A 20,093-nucleotide genomic window follows, 5' to 3' on the forward strand; every position below is an offset into this window, starting at 1 on the left:
TCCTACTTTCCTCTCTCGTCTCTAATATTGTCTTAATAATACTTTTTTGTAATCAGATTTGAATATGGTATTTATGTTATTAACCACAACTCCATAGATCAGGATGTTATTATGTAGGATGTGAAGTATAAAGTGAAAATTAAGTAAAGAATGCAACGTGAATCTTGCTGAAAAAACTTTTAAAACTGTACTTAAGAGAAAACACTTGAATAAAAGAAAGGTCAGAATTAGCACATGGCAGCTATTCAGCTAGTTACACCTGGCCAAGTTGAATATGCAACTTAATTTAGCAATAGCTAGCTTTTTTTAATGAATTTCAAACAACAAAACTACTTTATTAGGGAAAGGAAAAATATACATAGTCTCCAGTAGGGTACATATATGGGTACACTATCTAAAAAGTATTGTTGGCTTCTTACAGCTGGTAGCCATAAGCATCGGCCTGAAAGATACAATGTGGGTAGGGTGCACGTTCACCAATTTTATACCTTTAAAAGTCTGCGGTGCTCATTGCTTTTCACTTTCATGATGTTCAGTGGGATCTCAAAACAAGGCTACATGTCATGGTGTCTTTGATAATATCCTTGTGAAAGCTTGTCCGTCCAGAAGTGCTCATCATCAGTCATGATCATCAAATGTATTATGTTGTAATACAGAAGTGCACTGAAAGCTCACTACATCAGACATTTCCCAACTGTAATGTCCTGGTTTCTTCTGCACCTCTGGCAATGGGAGGCTGAGGGTGGGATACACTTTCAGTGGAAATAAGGTGATTAAGTGCTCCCTCGTTTAGTTGTTGCAGGAGCCCCACCACGTGCAGCTGGTGTCCTTTGTATATTTTGCATCGCTGCCCCTCAGACAGCCTGAGTACGTCACTTACCTGCAGAAAAGTGCAGGCCCTGACCTGTGCCAAGAAGTCACAGTCACATAAACAAAGACAAGAAAATTAAACATAGTAATAGCAATCACATATTTTGCAATTTTGAAACTTATTTCAATATTTTTAACATAAACATTGTGATATAGATATATATATATATATATAACCTTATTATAGTTATAAAATAGAGTTCCAATCATGCATAAGTCGGCACAAATAAATAGTGTCATGCTCAATAATAACTATGGCTCCCTGTATGTCAGACTGTCAAAATATCACCTAACTCTACATTTTTATTTTCGACCATACAAAAATGGGAGGAATATCTCTTACCATCAATGGCACCTTGTAGATCACTTGCAGACAGTTCACAGAAACATTTCGGGTCATTAATCTTTGATATTCAGTCTGCTGTGGAAAGTGACCATTTCAGCAAATGGTTGCAGGACATTTACCGTAAGTGAAAAAGATCCTTTGATCTTGACTGCATACAGACTTTACACCTTCTGAATGACCAAGTCTTTTTCTTCTACTTATTTCAAAATGATTATGATCTAGTATGCGCCGCATTGCATGTGCAGCAATACTTCACTCAAATAAAAGAGATAGTTCATGCAGGATGAGGCCTTATTAAGCATACATCGATCAATGAGTCCCATCAATGGAGCCATGACTAATCAAATTGAATATCTAAAATACAATGCACACCTGCACACTTCAACACAGCATTCAAATAACTTTAAATGGTATTCAGCAGTCCAATTATTAAATATTGATGAATGGTACCCTTTTTTTAAAAACTAGTTCTCATTAGAAAGCTTAGATTTAACCTTGTTTAAACAATGATAAAGACGTGATTAAAGTACACTAGAAAATTGAGTACATTATTCTATAGAACCATGAATATTTTGCATTTTGCTTGTTAAAGCGATAAATAGAAATTGTGTCCGTATCAAAGTCAATGTGTCCAACTAATCGTGTTTTCTTGGAGCATTTCAAAAGATCCCAGCGTAGACACACAACCAATAATTATGCAAATGCATTGATGTTGTATGTCTACAGTGCATACACTGCATATCAGAAACTCCACTGGAGTCAGATGGTTACAGCTTAGTAAGATCATTTAATAATCAAAAGCAATGACCTTAATGTCCCACGCTTGTCACTAGATTTAGCAAATTAATTTAGACGCATCCCCAGGTGAAATCATGTCTTTAAAGCCACCAGAACACCAGACGTATGTGCTCCTCTTGCTCCTCTTTTTTATTACAGTTGTAGTTTGGAAAATAGTTGACTTCCCAGCTCTCTGCAACACATTTGGTACCAAATGTACTCGCTGATCTCAATGCTTTCCCCATGCACAGCTTATCCTCTCCCTCCATACACAGGCTTACAGCTAGTGGGAGAAATGAGAGAGAGCCTGCTGCTGAGCTCTCCCTCTATTTATTCTTGATCGGTTCAGCAATTTTATTCATATGCAAATGTAGTGCATGACATCATCTAGTCTTGTTTGAGCAGTGAATACCTTCTTTCCTGGATGATGGTTGGCAACACTGAAGCTGCTTGAACTTGCCGTCAGCATCTATGCAGTGGAGGGCAGTAGTTGTATTTAACTGGAAATAATCCAAGCAACAATGACCACACATGGGAAAATGCAAATTGCCTGATATCACTGTAACACAGACTCAACAGTTTTTTCTAATGTTTCCCCTCTTCCACATCACACACTTTTATTTTCAATCCACCAATCTTATTATCATCTCAAGCACTGTTCTGATCACATTTTAGATGAGGAAGAACCTCTGTTCAACTTTACACAGTACCATGAAACATGCAGTTTGCTTTCTTGATATTTTGACATGCTTACAATTCACTGAAGTTTTAATAATAATAATAATCATTCATCTTATATAGCACTTCTCTAGATACCCAAAGTCGCTTTACAGAGTCCAGAGTCCAGTAATACATACACAGTCGTCCCGGTGGTGGTAAGCTACATCAGTAGCCACAGCTGCCCTGGGGCAGACTGACGGAAGCGTGGCAGCCAATCAGCGCCTACGGCCCCTCCGACCACCACCAACATTCATTCACATCCATACGATGCGGTGCATGTCTTTATGATGGTGGGGGAAACCGGAGTACCCGGAGTAAACCCACGCAGACACGAGGAGAACATGCAAACTCCACACAGAAAGGACCTGGAGCGACCGGGATTCGAACCCAGGGCCTTCTTGCTGTGAGGCGACAGTGCTAACCACTGAGCCACCGTGCTGCAAGTTTTGATTTTGATGTCATTGGTCGTAAGTACAAAGCAACATGCTAAACAATGTGGGGAGTTATTTTAAATTACATTAAAAGCCCCCTCGTGGGTGGTCTACACAGCTGTGGCTGCAGCTTAAATGTTTTAGCTCTCCATTGTATCCGCTCCATTATCGACGCAACTTAGCTAATTCATGTCGATACATTTAAAATGTATACCGTATTTCTCAAACATCCGCATGAAACCCTGTGAAGGAATGTCAAGCTTTCTTGACTCTATTCCCAGTTCTCTCCAAGCCACTGAGCTGTTCACTGGTTTTACACCACATCCATTTCACAAACCATCCCCAACAAAGAGATGAAAGACATTGTGAATATCTAATCAGGAACTTATCAGTCTGTTCTGACAGCAAACGTAACTGAATGGATCACATTTTCCTTTGTCAAGCAAGATTGCCCTAAAATGACCAGAACAATCCATTCCAGCTGCCATATACAGTACGTGAAACATACAGGGTACAACTTTCTTAAATATGAGCACATTAAAGCTTGTATTCATTCAGGTGCTCTATCAATAGCTGTGTAGATTTTCTGAATGTAATGATGTTGCGTGGTATGTTTTTTACCAGTGACAATGTATAATAGACAGGCATATTGATAGTAGATGTGAAATGCTCAAAACCATGGCAACGAGGTGGCGTTGAGGGGTTAACGGTGACGAGCTGTCAGTGTCATGAGTGATTTGTTTGTGAGTGGAATAAACGGCCACAGAGATCAACTTCGTCTGCTGCGTTCATTCCCGCGCTCCTACAACAGCAACTTTAAATTATGTTTTATGTTTCTTGAAGCATTAAATCTTGTGTTTTTACAATTAAATATACTACCAATTTGGAGCCCTCCTTTATCGACTATCATAGCAAGACCAAAAGCCACTACCAAAAAGCCCTGTGCTGCCATATCATTTCATAAAGGGCAGTGTGCAGGGAGAGGCTGTGTCATTTTTCATTTGGGGAGGACATGTTTGTTGTTTGCTTGAATTTTGATGTCGGAAAGTTTTCCTTTGGGGATGTCCGGGGCAATTCTTCTACGATTAAAGTTTAGGAGTGGCAGACTCCTATCGCTCCCCTGATCCTTTTCAGGGTGGGTCCATTATTGGTTGAATCCCGTTGTGCTAGGCATTCACTGTTAGAGTAATCGTCTTTCTCACACAGTCAAAGATCAACAAGGATGACACACAAGAATTATGCGGCGTTACATTTCTTCCCTTGTCACAAGTGAACTCGGCCGATATGATTATTCAGTTGTATGCCACTTTTGTGAGTGCTTTTTTTCTACCATCAGAGGAAAGGGAGTAGTATGGTTCTGACTTACTTGGAGTGTTCTTCTTTTACGATAGAGAATATATGTCTAAAAACTCATAGGTTTTGATGTATATGTCGGTGTCTTTATAGACCATTATGTTATTTCTATTTTTTTTAAACGTCAGTATGTGCCTTGCATAAATACTTGGCCATCACAGCTGCACAGTTCAGTTTCTTTTAACTTCTTTGTTGGATAATGTTTAAATATCAATGTAATGCTTGATCACAACAATAGAAAGGCACCATAATACCTTGCCTGTATGCTTATTTGGTGATTGGATACGGTAGTGTTGCATGTCATTTTATAATTCAGACTTGCTTAACTTATGTGTGATGAATTAATTCAACATGCTCTCACTCCAACCAAACATGGCTTGCACCATCAACCTTTTTCAACAGTGCACTGCAGTGATGAATGAAAAGAATATGAGAAATGTCTGAGATAATTATATTTTGTAAATGCACTAGATAGACCTAACATTAATTCATATTTGAATGACTAATTATGTAATCTAACTTTAAAGCAAGAAATCTGTCTGTTTATCTTTCTGTGTGTCTTTTGCATATCTCGAGAACCACTCATCCGATCTCCTGTGTGCATGTGTGTGTGGCTGGGGGACAACATGGAGTGCTTTTTTTAAATACAGTGCAATTTAGACCTGTTCAAATTGAATAGACTTTGAATTTAAAAAATGAAACGGCCCTCTGTGTATCAACAGCCTCCTCCAGCAGACAGCAGCTTGTTGCTTGTCCTTCTGCTGCTGGGTCATGGATATCGCTTGCTCACGCAATACGAATGGGCAATAATGTTACAACAAAACTTTTCTTCATTTCCTTGGAGTCAACGAGCCCCAGCGGAGAGATGTTTTGTTTTCAAAGACACTTAATGCACGTGAGAACAAACTGCGCTTAATTGCATCTCTTTAGTTTTGCTTTAAACTATACTTTAAGAAACATGAACAAAGGCTGGATTTATTTTCTTTAAACAGTAACCTTAACATCTCTTTTCTTTACACAGTTCCTTTTTTTTGATTGTCAGTTCACAGGTTAGGACTACAAGGTTTAACTATGATCTGAATGTTGGAGCCTCTGAAGGTGTCACTTGCGGTACCCCAGCAGGTGACACAGGTGTCTGCTCAGCAGTTGGCTTGTTCGTTGCTGTGATGGAGAACCTTGTCTCGTGCAGATGTGTGCAGAGGTAACGGGTGCTTGATTGGAATGGTTCTGAAGCACAGTTCCAGATAGCGTTGTATCCGTTACCCAAACCCATTCTCCTGGTGACAAGACCCTGAGAGTTTTGACACGGTGACTCCCATTGTAGTTCTTAGCATCGAATACCCCCTTCTCCTTCCAAGCAAACTTGGTGCTGTTGGGCAAATAATTATTGGCACTGTTGTTCAAAGATGTCTGCTCATGACAAGCTGAGCTGGACTATACCCACTCTAGAGTGATGTGGTCTCTAAGCAAACGGAGCCAAGTCGGGGGTCTCCTGACCTCTTCGGTAGATTCTTCACTGTCTGGACTTCCCGTTTCGTGTTGTGGTTAATCTGCAGAAACCTTGAGCCACTGGTAACATGCCTGAACCAATACACATCTGCAAAGTAATTGAAGGCATGTCCATACAATTGTGCCCAATTATCCAAGATCAGAACCTCTCGAATGTCATGGAGGCCGAAACAGTATTTTAAAGGGTCAATGAGGGCGGTAGACCTGGTGTGGGACAATGGTGCAATCCCAACATGTCTTAGGAAATAACCAACGTAAAGCTGATAAGATTTGCTTCTCAGGTCAAACTGGTCCGCCCCAAACCTTTGCACATGTCCACATTCAGAGGGATGCTTTCCTTTTCCGGTATTTGTAGCACAGCATGGAGGCAAGCATTATGCTCTCCTTGATCCCGCCTCCCAATATATCATGTGGCAGACCAAGCCTTCTACCTCCTCTGTGACATCAGCCATCATACACTGGAAATGCTCAGGTCTGAGGCAATGTGCAACTGTTTTACTGATGGCCAAATGTAGTTTTCTCAGTCATGTTCACACATAAACGCACCTTTTCACCATCTTTCATGGGCATGACAACTATGCCAGCGCACCAACTAGTTGGCTCTTTAAGAAGGCTGATGAAGCCCAGGCTTTCCATGCGCTGGAGCCCCTCTTTGACAGCCAAGGAAGAAACGTTCCTCCTCTTCCTCAAAACCAAGAACGACTTTACCAACAAGGCACATGCTAGTCGTGACCTTTTTTCCACAGAAACTGCATCCTTAGCAGGACACTCGTGTTTAGGATGAGGGAATACATTTGTAACACTGAGCTTTTTGGACTTATGCCCTGAGAGTAGTGTGGCTTTGAGCTATCATTTCAGAATTTGTTGAATTTAGGCTTTTCCTTTAGCGGTCTACCTTTTAAACACTCCTCACCCCGAGCTGATATCTATCCCTTTCACACTACTAGCATCACTCTTTAGCGTGTTTTGATCTCTTCTGATTGTCTTGCCATGATAATTGATTTGTTCAGGTCGAGATCTTTTCTCATTTGCATGCATTCCGAGAGCCGTGTGTCCGCTGGCCCTAACACAATCCAGTCTCTGATGAATTCATCGTGCAACGTCCCGTAATTGCAGGGCTCAGCCAATGCATACAGGGCAGGGACAAATCCATCAACAGTCTCATTTGCTTCTTGCTTGCTCATATTAAAATGTGCACGGTCGTGAACAATATTCTTTTTCACAACAAAGAACGACAAAAGACTAACCTTCCCGTTAGCGCATTGCCCCTGGTCTGCATCACTCAGCTGCAAGCCTCTCAGGACATCATCATCTCCGTCTCCCATACAATAGATCAAAGCGTTCACCTGATTCTCCTCAGAGCTCGCCGTTAGGTTGCTTGTTGGCAGAATCCCTCGAATCTAAGGATCCATTTTGACCACTCGTGCGGCTTGGGAAAATCAAAGGGCTGGGGGGAGGTAGAGGGGCTCGAGGGGGAGGAGGGGTTGCTGGATTATGGTTGCAGTCTCAGCCCGACGATCTACAAATAGCTCCCAGCAAAACAATTAGCTGAGCAATTAGCTTTCATTGATTATCAAACCCTGTTTGGCATTGATAATGTTACCTGCCGTGGACGAGGATGGACGGCTGCTCGCCAAACAGTCGTAGACTGTTCATTTCTGCAGATTTGTGTTCTCCTTGTTGGCCAAATGTTTTCAGAGATTGCTGGTATTTCTTCCCTTACTTATGAGGGCGTTCTTGCATTTTTTATACAACGAGAGTTCTTCGCATCTACTGGAGTAAACTGAAGCCACATGTTGGATCTTTTACTTCTCTCTACCATGATGTTTCTCCTGCTGGACTGAGCCGGTAAAGCACGGCTCCGCCCCTTGTGCAAAGACAGGCACAGAGGCAGAGCGAGGAGATGTGCAACGCCGTGTTTTTCTTCTAAAGTATCAATCGCGGAACTGTTAACTGCGGACTGTTTGGATGCTCTTTACTTCTGTTTTATCGGTTCCCGTTTTGAACAAGGTATTGGGGGACATCTTTATTCAGACAGATGTAGCACTTCTGTATTTTCCTCTGAAGTAGAGGTACACAGTTAGAAGTAGGCTATATACTTGCATATATTTTAAGTGCTTTTAGATGTATAATGTATAATTAGTTAGCATAGTAACGGAATTAAATATTTTTCATATTTCAACATCATGATAAATATATTGCTGTTTGGGGTCATTTTAGTCAGGGGCCCTATGCCTACCTTGCCTACTCTCAAGTTTGGTATTTTTGTCCTGTGAACCCGACCCGAGGCCTATTTCACTGGTTTCTCTGATCATGAGTTGCTGCGACTTGCGTGCGTGAGACAACTATGACATGGCAGTTGTATTGCTGAGGACCAAAGGAAGAGCAGTATTGAGTGTGAAGTTCTTTGTAGGAGTGCTTCTCGGGGAAAGCTGCAAGCAGCAACACCACATGCCAAGCACATGGCCCGTTCTGAACAGACATGGTGGCACTGGCACGGCAATCTAAGTTATTAATTTACAGAACGCCGAAGGAACCTGACTTTTATTCCCTAAAGGTCAAGCTCCAAAAACACTGGATCTTAAAATGTTTACTGCGCAACTAAATAGCAACTTAGAGCCTTGTATTGCCCACGTCTTTGAACTTTACCCCATGTACACTGGCTTTTAGTTGAGATTTTGAGGTCTGCAGGGCTTGCAACCTTGCTTACATCGTCATCGTTATTTTGTCAAACTTCAAAAAGAAACAGGAGATATTACTCAAATATTTTTTGACAGACTGAGTATCAAATAATGAAACACTAGTATTATTTAATATACCATTCACTAACTATTGAATATTTTGTATGTAATAATGCAAATGTAGATGTGAATTGTTGCCTAGCAACAGCTGCAATAAAAGAAAAAAGAACAAAAGAGTGCTGTGAGAAGAAAAGTCAAAGTAGTATGAATGTTCTGAATGAATGTCAAAGGAACTTAAGACGCATGCTTTGAGTTTCTGTTGTGTTCAGGTTAGAACCGACTGTTCACCTCTCGTCACCTCAGCCAATAACAAATTATTAAAGAACTCAGACATCTAAGTCACATATGAGCATGTGTAACGGCTTTAGGTCAAATAATCGCGGCTGTAATTAGTGGTCATCTAAGTAATGGGTACAATTTGAGTAAGTAATTCTTAATCATTGATTACTTTTTTGGAACTACTAGGAAATACTTTTTGAAATGAAAAAGTGTAAATTTTGTGTAAGTGCCATATGTGCAACGGAGTGAAATGAAGGTTCTTAATATTGAGCATTGTATAAGTCCTTTTGACGTCTCATAGATCCTATCTGCCTGATGGATCATCGAGGTCTGGATCGTGGAATATTCCTACTACCAACTATGCCATGGCCCTGCTGAGACTCCGCCCACTCCTCCTCTCTACCTCCATCTGCCTGATGGATCGTGGAATATGCCTACTACCAACTATTCATACACTCTGTCATATTCATTGATTGTGTTGTTACTGTGTTTTGATTTGTGTATAATGATTCCTTCTGTACACATTTCATCTATTGCACCTGTCCATCCTGGAGAGGGATCCTCCTCTGTTGCTCTCCTGAAGGTTTCTTCCCTTTTTTCCCCGTGAAGGGTTGTTTGGGAGTTGTTCCTGATCTGATGTGAGGTTTTGGGACAGAGATGTCTATATGTACAGATTGTAAAGCACTCTGAGACAAATTTGTAATTTGTGAAAATGGGCTATACAAAAAAACTGAACTGAATTGAATTGAATTGCAAATGTAATATTGTTAAAACCAAATTATGTTGACACTGTCCAAATCTCAGGCAATGCATGTTTATCAATCAGACAGCAGTCATTGTTGTATTGACAAGTAGTCCCATAAAATATGAATTGAAGAAGCAACCAGCAGGACTGCCTGCTCACTTGAAATGTATTTTGCCAAGAGGCTTGCTGTGTGCTGTCTAATTTCCAGGGATATAATGATAGAACACAGGCTACACAAATTAATTGAGGCTTGCCAGTCACAGCACAAATTATGCAGCAAATGCTGCAGTGCCGCGTGTGGGGAAGTCACTGCACCAGAGCCGGCACTACAGTCAACGTAGGTCTAGATTATGGTCCGATGCTGGGCTTGTTGCACAGATGGATCCCTCCTGACGTCTTGGTCAGTACACGCGGTAGCGTGATGATAATGCATGATTATTAAGCACATGTTTTTATTTTCACTCTCCTTCCCTTCATATCTGATGTATAACTCAACTGCATATTGTGGTACAAAGAATATCATACTAACAGGTGGCAGGGTACATCTTCCATATATATGTGACCTGTGTGAATCATTTACATTGTATCTGCTCCCAGGTAATTAAAAAAACACACTAGTGAGCATTATCTAGACTCTTGACTCCAGATAATTAAATTGCTTGCTTAATATAAATGCACTATCATTTGCTTTTTGTAAGAATCAGGCATATGATTAAAATAATAAGCTATTTAAGGGTTTTTTTTTAAAGCCTTTCAGCCAGTGAAATCTGTTGCTAGGGTACGAGCACAGTGCATGATGTTTTACTGCCATCTGTTGCCAATACTTACTGAAATTTTATGGAATAGTAATATTTTAATGATGATCCTCCCTCATTATTAATTTTCTTCAGGGGACTATGAAGGAGTCATGTTTAAATATGACAGTAAAGACACACACCTCCTTTCAGATTTAACAAGTACCTCTGTGCTGTGCAGAAAATATTTGCAGGGTCCCTCAATATTGCAGGTTATATTTCAGTGGTGATTCTCAGGAAAGTTGCAGTAGTGCAGTTCCACCGAATTAGTCACACAGCCGACACGGTCTAAATGAGGATATTAGAGATGACAAATCACTTATGATTAGAGCATTAGCCAGATGAAGAAATGCATAAATGAGGATTGATTAAGTAAAAATGATCACAGCCATATTGTGGTTTTGTGTGTTTGAAGAAAATAAAAGTCATACTTTTTTGTTTGTTTACCTCAAGTTGGGAATTTTCTGTTGTTGGTCCGATGAGACCCAGCACTGAATGGTGCACAGGGAGTCCAATGTGAAATTACATAGACATTAGACAAAGCCCAGCCTCTTTTTCTTCTGGTTCACGCCTATGTTTGTTTGATATAACCCATTGTGGTGTTGTGTTTGTGGTGGTGATGATGATTTAGTGTTTGGGCTGTGGGGACATATTCTAACTATCTAGCTACTATACCAAGTTTAGTAGGCATAGCCATCTTTACAAATAGTCATCTTTGCCTTTGGGCAAGTATAATGTAAATTAGCCCGGTGGAGCATTCAATTTGCTCACGGGAGCTCATCAAGTAACATCATCCGATTTGTTTAGTATGCATGCTCTCTGTGTCTCATAGGAACAGTCTCTGCAGCCTTAGCAGGCCAAAACAATGCTACTGTAGTAAGCACCACAATATGCCTCAAATGCCCTCAGCAAGAGGGAGTTTTAGTCACAATGTTGTGATGTTTTATACCTCACTAACACTATACAGACATGGATTGGAATATCATTTCAGTTTTTTCATTTGAATCTTGTCAGTGAGGCAATTTAGATGAAATCACTTACTCAGAATGGTAGAATGACTTAAGAAACACCCCATGCACCCCACATATGGTTAAAGGCCTTTTCTCTCTTTCTATAGATTGCATTTCATGTTTACAGTCATATACGTGCCTGTATTGTTCAATGCGTTTGCGTACAAACCTGCCTTTGTACCTTCCATACAGTACCTGTAATTAGTCCTACCTGAAGTTGTATGTGTGTGATTGCTTCAGGGAGGCGTCCTGGAAGGCTGTTTCAAATTAGCAGGAGGGCGATCGTCCTGATTGTTTCCATCTGGTCATTAAAGCAAACATTTGAGGGGTTTCTCTCATCAACAGCAGTACAATCGGAATAAATGGATGAAAACATTTTACAGAATGAGATTAGCAGGTAATACATGATCACAGGCAAACAATAAGGAATCTATGGCACAAACGTGCATCATGTAGATTACCCTCTCTCGGGATCTTGTTCATGCGCGTGGCAGAGAGCGTACAACCTTTTACAAAATGTACAGCCCTGTAAAGTGGCTGCTACTGTGTTATGCCCGTGGAAAGCCAATGATGAATTGGAAAGAAGCAATCACTTGATTTAGCAAAAGCTGTAATATGACACAATTAGACCAGCTACTTAACATTATGGCTGAAACATTAATGGCTAGAGCAATTGTATATTTCCCGAGAGAGACACAGAGGGTCAAATGGTAAAATTGTCTTCCTACTCATTAGGTTTTATAATGTATATCTAGTTTGTGCCCTCATTTTTTATCATCAATTAATCCTGAATGACATGAGCACTCTCACTCATGATAATGTTTTGCGGGCTGATATATTTCCTTTGTGTTGATGATAATCTAATCTAACTTAATCTATGATGTATGTAGTGTATTTACAGGCATTAGAAGATGAATGTATTATCTGTTGAGGAACACAAAACAAGTTTTAAAAAATATCGCCGCGGCGGAAACTTATTTTTCTCCTGATTATTTAAATCCATCTGTGAAAGCCATTCTCAGTTGTTGTTGTCTCCCCTGGGTGTATTGTTTATAGCGAGGGATACAAACGCACCATTGCCTCTAACAAAATCCAATGTTTAAGATTTCTGAGGCAATAGTGTGTAATGTATACGTAGTAATCCATTTTTATAGTATAGTCTCAATGGTCACATTAGCCGCTTCATTGCTGTGACTGTTCTGTCTCCATCAGAATGTTTCTTAAGCTTTGCTGGATTTATTGTGAGTATCAGATATAACAAATCATCTCTCTCTCAACAGATACAATCTCTCTGTTGGCAAACAGGGAGGGTCATGTATGATTGAAATAGCTCCAGATAATGGGACGCGTGTCGAGGAGTATGTGTCGCACCCGGCGTCAGAGGTATGTCAAATCAACCCTTTGTCAGAGCCATTCACCCATAACCATGTGATTGGTATCACCTTCCTCTTACACATGCATACACAGACATATAAACATGTAAGTTAAGACGGTAATATCATTTATCCTGTATGACTTCAGATTCCGTGAGTCAGTCAAAGGAATGAGATCAGATATAATTTACTCGGATACATTATGTTCCCGAAGTTAATGGTTGTTCCTTATTCATGAAAACATTTATGTCACTATATTCACTTATTTGGTACATTATTACATAAGCAGGTGAGTTTCAGGTCAAACCAACTTATGCAATATGTATTGTTCTTGTTAGTGTAAATTAAGTGGGCTTTCAGACAGAAAACAGCTCTGCGGTTGGCGGTGTAGCTTCATGTTACTTTCATGAGGTATGAAATACTCATGGAGATAACATGAAAGGCTTGAATTCCAGCTTGAGCGATAGATCTATGAGATCAAATCAAATGAATGCTTTTGTCAAAAAATTCAACTCAAAGCAGTGAAAAAGCTCATTATCTAACAGCCTTCAGAATCCAGCACGTTCACATAAATATATTGGTAGCACCAAATAAATTGGTTTAAATCGTATGTAGGACTCACGTCAGCAACATCAAGCCTAGATTAAAAGCCAGCCCAGCACACGTTTTTTTAAGCAGTTACTTTACAAATGAATAAAGACTAGTGAAGTGCCCATTCAAACATACATGCTTGTTTAGAAAGGGGCGTATTCTTGACCCGTGTTGTTCTCAGGAAACGCTCATACACACTCAACATTGCGCTTCTGTGGGTCCTCATCAAAACACCCACCATGACATAGTCGAGTCACACACACGTCTCGGCTAATCACAGTTAGAAACACTGGTGAATTAGGCTGTCGGATTCAATGGAAAAGAGACCTGGGGAAGACTTAAGGCAAGGTAGGCAACTTGGGCCTGTGGCCCGAAACAAAAAGGGCCCCAAGCAGCTTTAAATGTATTATATGATGTTAAGATAAATATTGAATCACATCTATATTTTTATAAATCCTTGTACACCAAAATACCTTAGAAATGGGCCCCAAAGCACTTTAAAAAACGAAAATAGGCAAAATTGTCTCTTGCTTTGACAATACCACAACGGCTATAGTAAAGCATGGAATTATTGGGTCGAGGTATATTGCCAGTAGTACTATTATTCAATTCAATTCAGTTTATTTGTATAGCCCAATTTCACAAATTACAAATTTGTCTCGGAGTGCTTTACAATCTGTACACATAGACATCCCTGCCCCAAAACCTCACATCGGACCAGGAAAAACTCCCAAATAACCCTTCAGGGGGAAAAAAAGGGAAGAAACCTGAAGGAGAGCAACAGAGGAGGATCCCTCTCCTAGGATGGACAGATGCAATAGATGTAATGTGTACAGAAGGACAGATTTAGAGTTAAAATGCATTCAATGAATATGACAGAGTGTATGAATAGTTCATAGTAGGCATATTCCACGATGGAGACCTCCACGATCCATCAGGCAGATATAAGTTAGTATACAAAAATGTATACTGTTTTGCAGAGTGTGGACGTTCCTGTAACCTTTCTGCTCCTGCCCTTTGAATCAAGTGGAGTGAAGAAGTGTGTTTGTTACATTATCCTGCATACATTTAGTGTTATCACGCTCTATCCAGGATCCAGCAGCAAAAGACATTGGCTTCAAATACAAACACAAAAATCAGCATACAACACTTACAAAGACATGAATATTACATCAGTGCGTCTTTCAGAAGGGCCCTCCTCATAAACGTGGTAAACAGCTAATTTTTTTTTGCCTCACTTGAAGGCAAAAAAAAATTAGCTGAGTGTTGTATTTGAAACTTCTGCTTTGTTAGAGATACTTTCAGGGCTCTTTACATTTGCACTGATGTTACATACACGTTTCTGCAGACAGCTGTTGTCCGTGTCTTTTTATAGGCTTTCAAATATGCCAAAGTTATGTAATTTAACGATTGCATTATTGCAACATCCCAAATAATATGGGGTCTGACACCTCCCTCCACTGCAGCTGTCCAACACCTTTCCTCCAACGCCGGCATGGTGTCATGATGAATGTTACATTTTAGGGACATCAACATCTGAATTCTGATCACTGCTTAGATTTAACGACTAATATGAAATAAAAAATGTCTGTTGATTTTTTATTTCTGCTTTAGGGGTGGAAGATGCTTGACATGTCAACAGGTTTTTGAAATGTATCCACATTATTTTGGTACCCAGCGAAAGGTTGAAGCAGCTTTTCCTGTTTATCTTGGATGGAAGTGAACCATATATACATGACAGTTTCACATTGTCGAGGCTTGGGCCCCACTTGTATTCTTATTATTATATAGATTAGGATAGATTGACTTATGGGAGTTTTATTTTTTGTATCTACTGTCAGCAGGTTATATAATTTGCAGCAATGTGTCATGAAGCTGTGATAAATGTTGATTTGTCTTTCAGAAATAAATCATTATGCATGGCGTGAGCAGGAAAGTGTTATGGAAACCGTCTAAATAGAAAATAGTAATTTGAACATCCGGAGGCACTGCTACGAATGAAATCTATATTTTGTTAGTGCTTATATGAGACCGTCTTGTGCTAAGAAAATTTGTGCAGCACTGCTTTGGTCGCAGACACAATTATTCCTCACTTAAATTGACTGTTATGGTACAATAAACTGCAAGTTCACAAAATGTATCTGCATTACTTCCTCCCAATTATCCAGCGCATCAAAGGAAGCTTGCAGCAGTTTTTACATATTTGACCTCTCTGTCATTGTATCAGTCTGTGTATAACCATATGATGTCAGCAGGACTGAAACAATTTAGCATTATAACTCCACTTTCTTGTCTAGCTCATTCTAAAACTGCTTTTTTTTAGGCTGGAGAGTAACATAAACTAATAGTGTTAATCTTTCTTGTTATTTGTAATATACGGTCCTATTAATGTAATATTAATTGTAATATTCTCACACACACCAATATTGAGGACCAGTTTTCAGTTGCGCAGCTCGTACATGAATGGAGACATATTTTGTATGATTTAGTGAGAGCAACTCAGTAATAACACTGATCACCAGTGTTCCACCATTTTTTGCAGGGAAACTTTGGACCCATATTTCTTGGGGATGTTTCATCCCATTGGGAGATGCATGACGGGAGTGCAAAGGGAGCGAGGAGATTCATTGGATGTATCAAGGAACTTCAGGTCAACTCCAAAGAGATTTATCTGGTGGGCGAGGCCGTGAGAGGGCGAAACATCGAGGATTGTGACCCGCCTGTATGCCAACACCTTCCCTGTCGTAACGGAGGAACTTGTGTCAGGTACGAGGTCACATTTTACACAAATGACAACATACTAAACTACCTTGGAACTTGAAAGCCGGTAAGAAATATAAAACACACATTCTCCAATTCATTTTTATTTTGTAATAATCACGCATAACATGCAAGACTCCAGAATTACTCTAGAAATTAGGTGAATTTTAGCTGATTTTAAATGGTGTGAAATCCTATCATGTGCCAAACAAAACAAAAAAACGTTAAATAGATGTGTGTGTGCTCTAAACCAGCGGTCCCCAACCGCCGGGGTGCACAGAAAAAGTTAATAGAAATAAAAAAATGTTTAAATCAAAGTCCGAAAAATATCTTATTTTGAAAAAGGACCGTCCTGTATGAATGACACACCTATAGTACGAGTCATCACATATCCATGTTAGACCAGCTGTTTCCTTATGCACATGTGATTCAGTATGAAGAAGATCTGTCGGAGCGGACAGAGTGTTTACATTGTGGGAATTAGTCTAAATAGTTTCCCCCGATCACTAAAAACATGAATGGAGCTGTGGCTGTGCAATCGGAGCTCCGAGCCAACACTAACCAAGACAGCCAACTAGTAAAATGACAGTTTTGGCAACAGCTCATTTCTAAATGCAGAACTGTTAAGTTGTCAATCTTATCTTTTCTACATTGGACTCGTTTCAATATAGTCCTACCTACCAAGGCTTTGTGTGCACCATTACGTATCGGACTAGGACTCAGCACAACATCTATACATGAATTGTTAATTGCAACAAATGGTGAAATTGTACTACAGATAATGAAACATCTTGCTGAAATGGCCCTTCAGCATTTTCTTTTCTTAAAAATGGATAATATGACGTGTACATGTGAAAGAAGCAGGATAGACAGACATTTCCCTCAGAAGTTAAGAGCTTGCAAAAGCAAAGCTGAAATGAACATTGAATGTTCCTTTATTCAGTGGATTTTGCAAGTGAATGCTTCTGTTGAAACATGTCGGCTGCATGTAAGCAACTGCTTGATAACACATTATCAATACCAACTTCAAAAAGGATTTGTATTGCTGCTCTTTGGCTCGTAAGCGGCAAACAATCACATTTTGCACAGTAATATAATTTTAGACTATTTGATGGCAATTATAATATTTGGTTTTATTTTTGTAATTTCAGATAATTTCTCTACATTAGAAGTTATATGTAGTAACGTGTTTGTGACACGTTTGTATCCGTCACCAGTAGGTTTCCCCCCCTAAGCCAAAGGATGAGCAGCCAGAGGGATATTTGGTAATATACTTTAATACTTTAAGACCGCAGACTGTGTCTCTGCTCTCCACTCTCTCGTCTCCAGTCTGTCCAGCTCCTTTATGGAGACAGACTCGCAGATACACCAACACAGATTGTCATCAGTTGGACTGATTACCAACCAGTCCAGCTGATGACAATCAGACACCGTTCTCTGAACCACACCCCCGCTCCACCCACTCTGCAGCCAAGCCTAAACACCCCCCACTGCAAGTAAGTAATTTAAGTAAGTAATTTATTTCCATAGGTACATACAAAACGTGTACATACTGACAGACATTAACAACAACAAAATGTACGAATGGAGGACCGTCCAAAGACCGAGGTCTGTAAGGCTCCTCTGAGATGAGGAGTTGGACGGCCCCGCCCCGAACCCTTTAACCCCCCCCTCCCAACTACTACAGGCACACAGACAGTACACACACATATGGATCAAAACATAAAATGTCGTACAAGCAACAACAACAAAAACAGGAAAAAGAAAACCAAAAGAAAACGAAAAAGAAAGAGACATAGTAAACAGTGTTTCATTTGAATATGTACATTGTAATAAAGTTCATGATATGTTAAGCCGGGTTCTAAATGCACAGACCCTTTGCTGGACTCTGTGGGTAACACTCTCCTCCAATCACAAGCCTGCATTTAACCACTAACATTTAGCAAAATCTTAGCCGTCCAACTGGTTTGTGCCGACACAAATACATGCGGACCCCACAGTACATAAGGTAGCGCACCTACACCCTATCCAGCGAGTGGGGCAGGCGCGACAGGGCCCTCTCGGTCGAGTACTCCATCTGTGCTCATAGAACTAGGGTGACATTATTTTAACCTTTGTTTGAACTCACACAGGCCCTGCCCTCTGCTGGGCCTGTGTGAGGAGTACTTTTTTAGTTCTATGGGTGGAGTCCGATAAATGCACACCATGCCCGCAACATAAGATCGACCCGAGCACACTGATCCACACCTGAGTCGTAGGAGGCCGCAGCCCACCCAGTTAGTACGCAACTGAACGAGGAAGAGCCATAGCCGAGCCATGCCGTGGTCAGAAAGACAGGCCGTATAGACACCCTGCACTAACATTCTCCAGGACATCAAGTTGCAAGGGAACATGCAGGAAGTACACAAACGCCTGTTCAGTGCGTCTGATGGGAGCAGCACTTTCAAGATAACCTGCCAACGCACAGACCGGGCAAGCAGATGTAACGGCTCCCTGCTCCCCGCATGGGGTGGAAGACTAAAGGAATCCAGCTGTATATCCCTCGACTTGATTTTACTCCTGAAGTGTTTTAGGAACAAGAACTGTTTTTGTCTGAGGATAGCTCTGCTGTAGCCTTTGGGAGTTCAAACAATGACTTTTGGTCTTACCTCACATTGATTTTACAAAGAAATATGTAATAATCCTTTAGATGGTCTACTAAAAGAAGGGTGAGACGAATTCCTTGAGTAGCGGCACATGAAAAGAGAAACTTAGTCATGTCATGTTCCTTCCCACTACTTTCTATAAATCTACAGTCTTAGGGTCGGCTTTAGCTCAGTGGGGTAAGAGGGCCGTCCTGCAACCGCAGGGTTGTGGGTTCGATCCCCGCTCTCCCCATTAGTTGCAAGTCGAAGTGTCCTTGAGCAAGGCACTGAACCCCCAGTTGCTTCCCGGGCGCTTCACCGCAGCCCACTGCTCCTTAATAACTAAGGATGGGTTAAATGCAGAGAACTAATTTCCCCTTGGGGATTAATAAAAGTGTATATTCTATTCTTCTTTTCATTGCCCAGTAAAGGTAGTCCTAGGGCCAAATGTGTGAGAAGCCATACTCTCTTTATCTAGTACAGCTCATCAGACTGCCATCACACCCCACTTACCAGCACTGCTTCACGCATTAACTACGTACGATGCTCTTTCACCTGAGGTAATCCAGAAGACAGCTGCTCTAAATGTCTTCTTCATTGTGTTATGACACTGTCAATTAACAGTTGCTTGTATTAAACAGGAAATGAAAAGGGGCACCTAGAATATTGGAATAGGAATGTCTATAAGCATACCAATTAAGAGTCGTGGCATTGTGGTCACATTGGCTTGTCATGTTTGAAAGAGTGCACCTTGCAATTATCTGTGGGATGAATATGTGTTAATGCAGTATCCTCTTGCACTACACAGCATGCAGGGGTCATCGGGAGTGTATCGGGCTCTCTTCATTCCGTTAGTTGCCTTGGATTGCACTGTAACAACATAATAGGGTGAAAGAGGATTTTAATAGTGGGTTCAGTTGGGGTGATATTGGCGCTGTCCCATTTTCACATGATTTTCTGTTCACTTAAGCATGTAGATATATCGATATTAAACCTAAGAGGATAATGGCTTGTGGTTGTCGGATGAAACATAAATATTAGGTATTTAAATGGGGGAAATGGGAAAAGCTGGGCTCTTAGGACCTACTGTAAGGACTTTGGCCTTCTTGTTCTTTAGTGCCCGCTCTATAACGCCTGATGTCTGTGTAATGTATAAACCTCAGCTAGAGG

The 20,093-nt window shown here is 40.5% G+C and overlaps 1 protein-coding gene across 1 annotated transcript in view; it reads left to right on the forward strand.

The window, feature by feature from the left end:
* Positions 1-20,093, forward strand: part of eys (eyes shut homolog) — a 174,394-nt gene that overhangs the window by 134,653 nt on the left and 19,648 nt on the right. The window contains 2 exon segments of the mRNA XM_056436017.1: positions 12,856-12,958; positions 16,082-16,305. Of these exon segments, the coding sequence (XP_056291992.1) occupies positions 12,856-12,958; positions 16,082-16,305 (327 nt within the window).

Source organism: Pseudoliparis swirei, chromosome 17 (assembly GCF_029220125.1).
Source record: "Pseudoliparis swirei isolate HS2019 ecotype Mariana Trench chromosome 17, NWPU_hadal_v1, whole genome shotgun sequence".
In the NCBI taxonomy this organism is placed as follows: domain Eukaryota; kingdom Metazoa; phylum Chordata; class Actinopteri; order Perciformes; family Liparidae; genus Pseudoliparis; species Pseudoliparis swirei.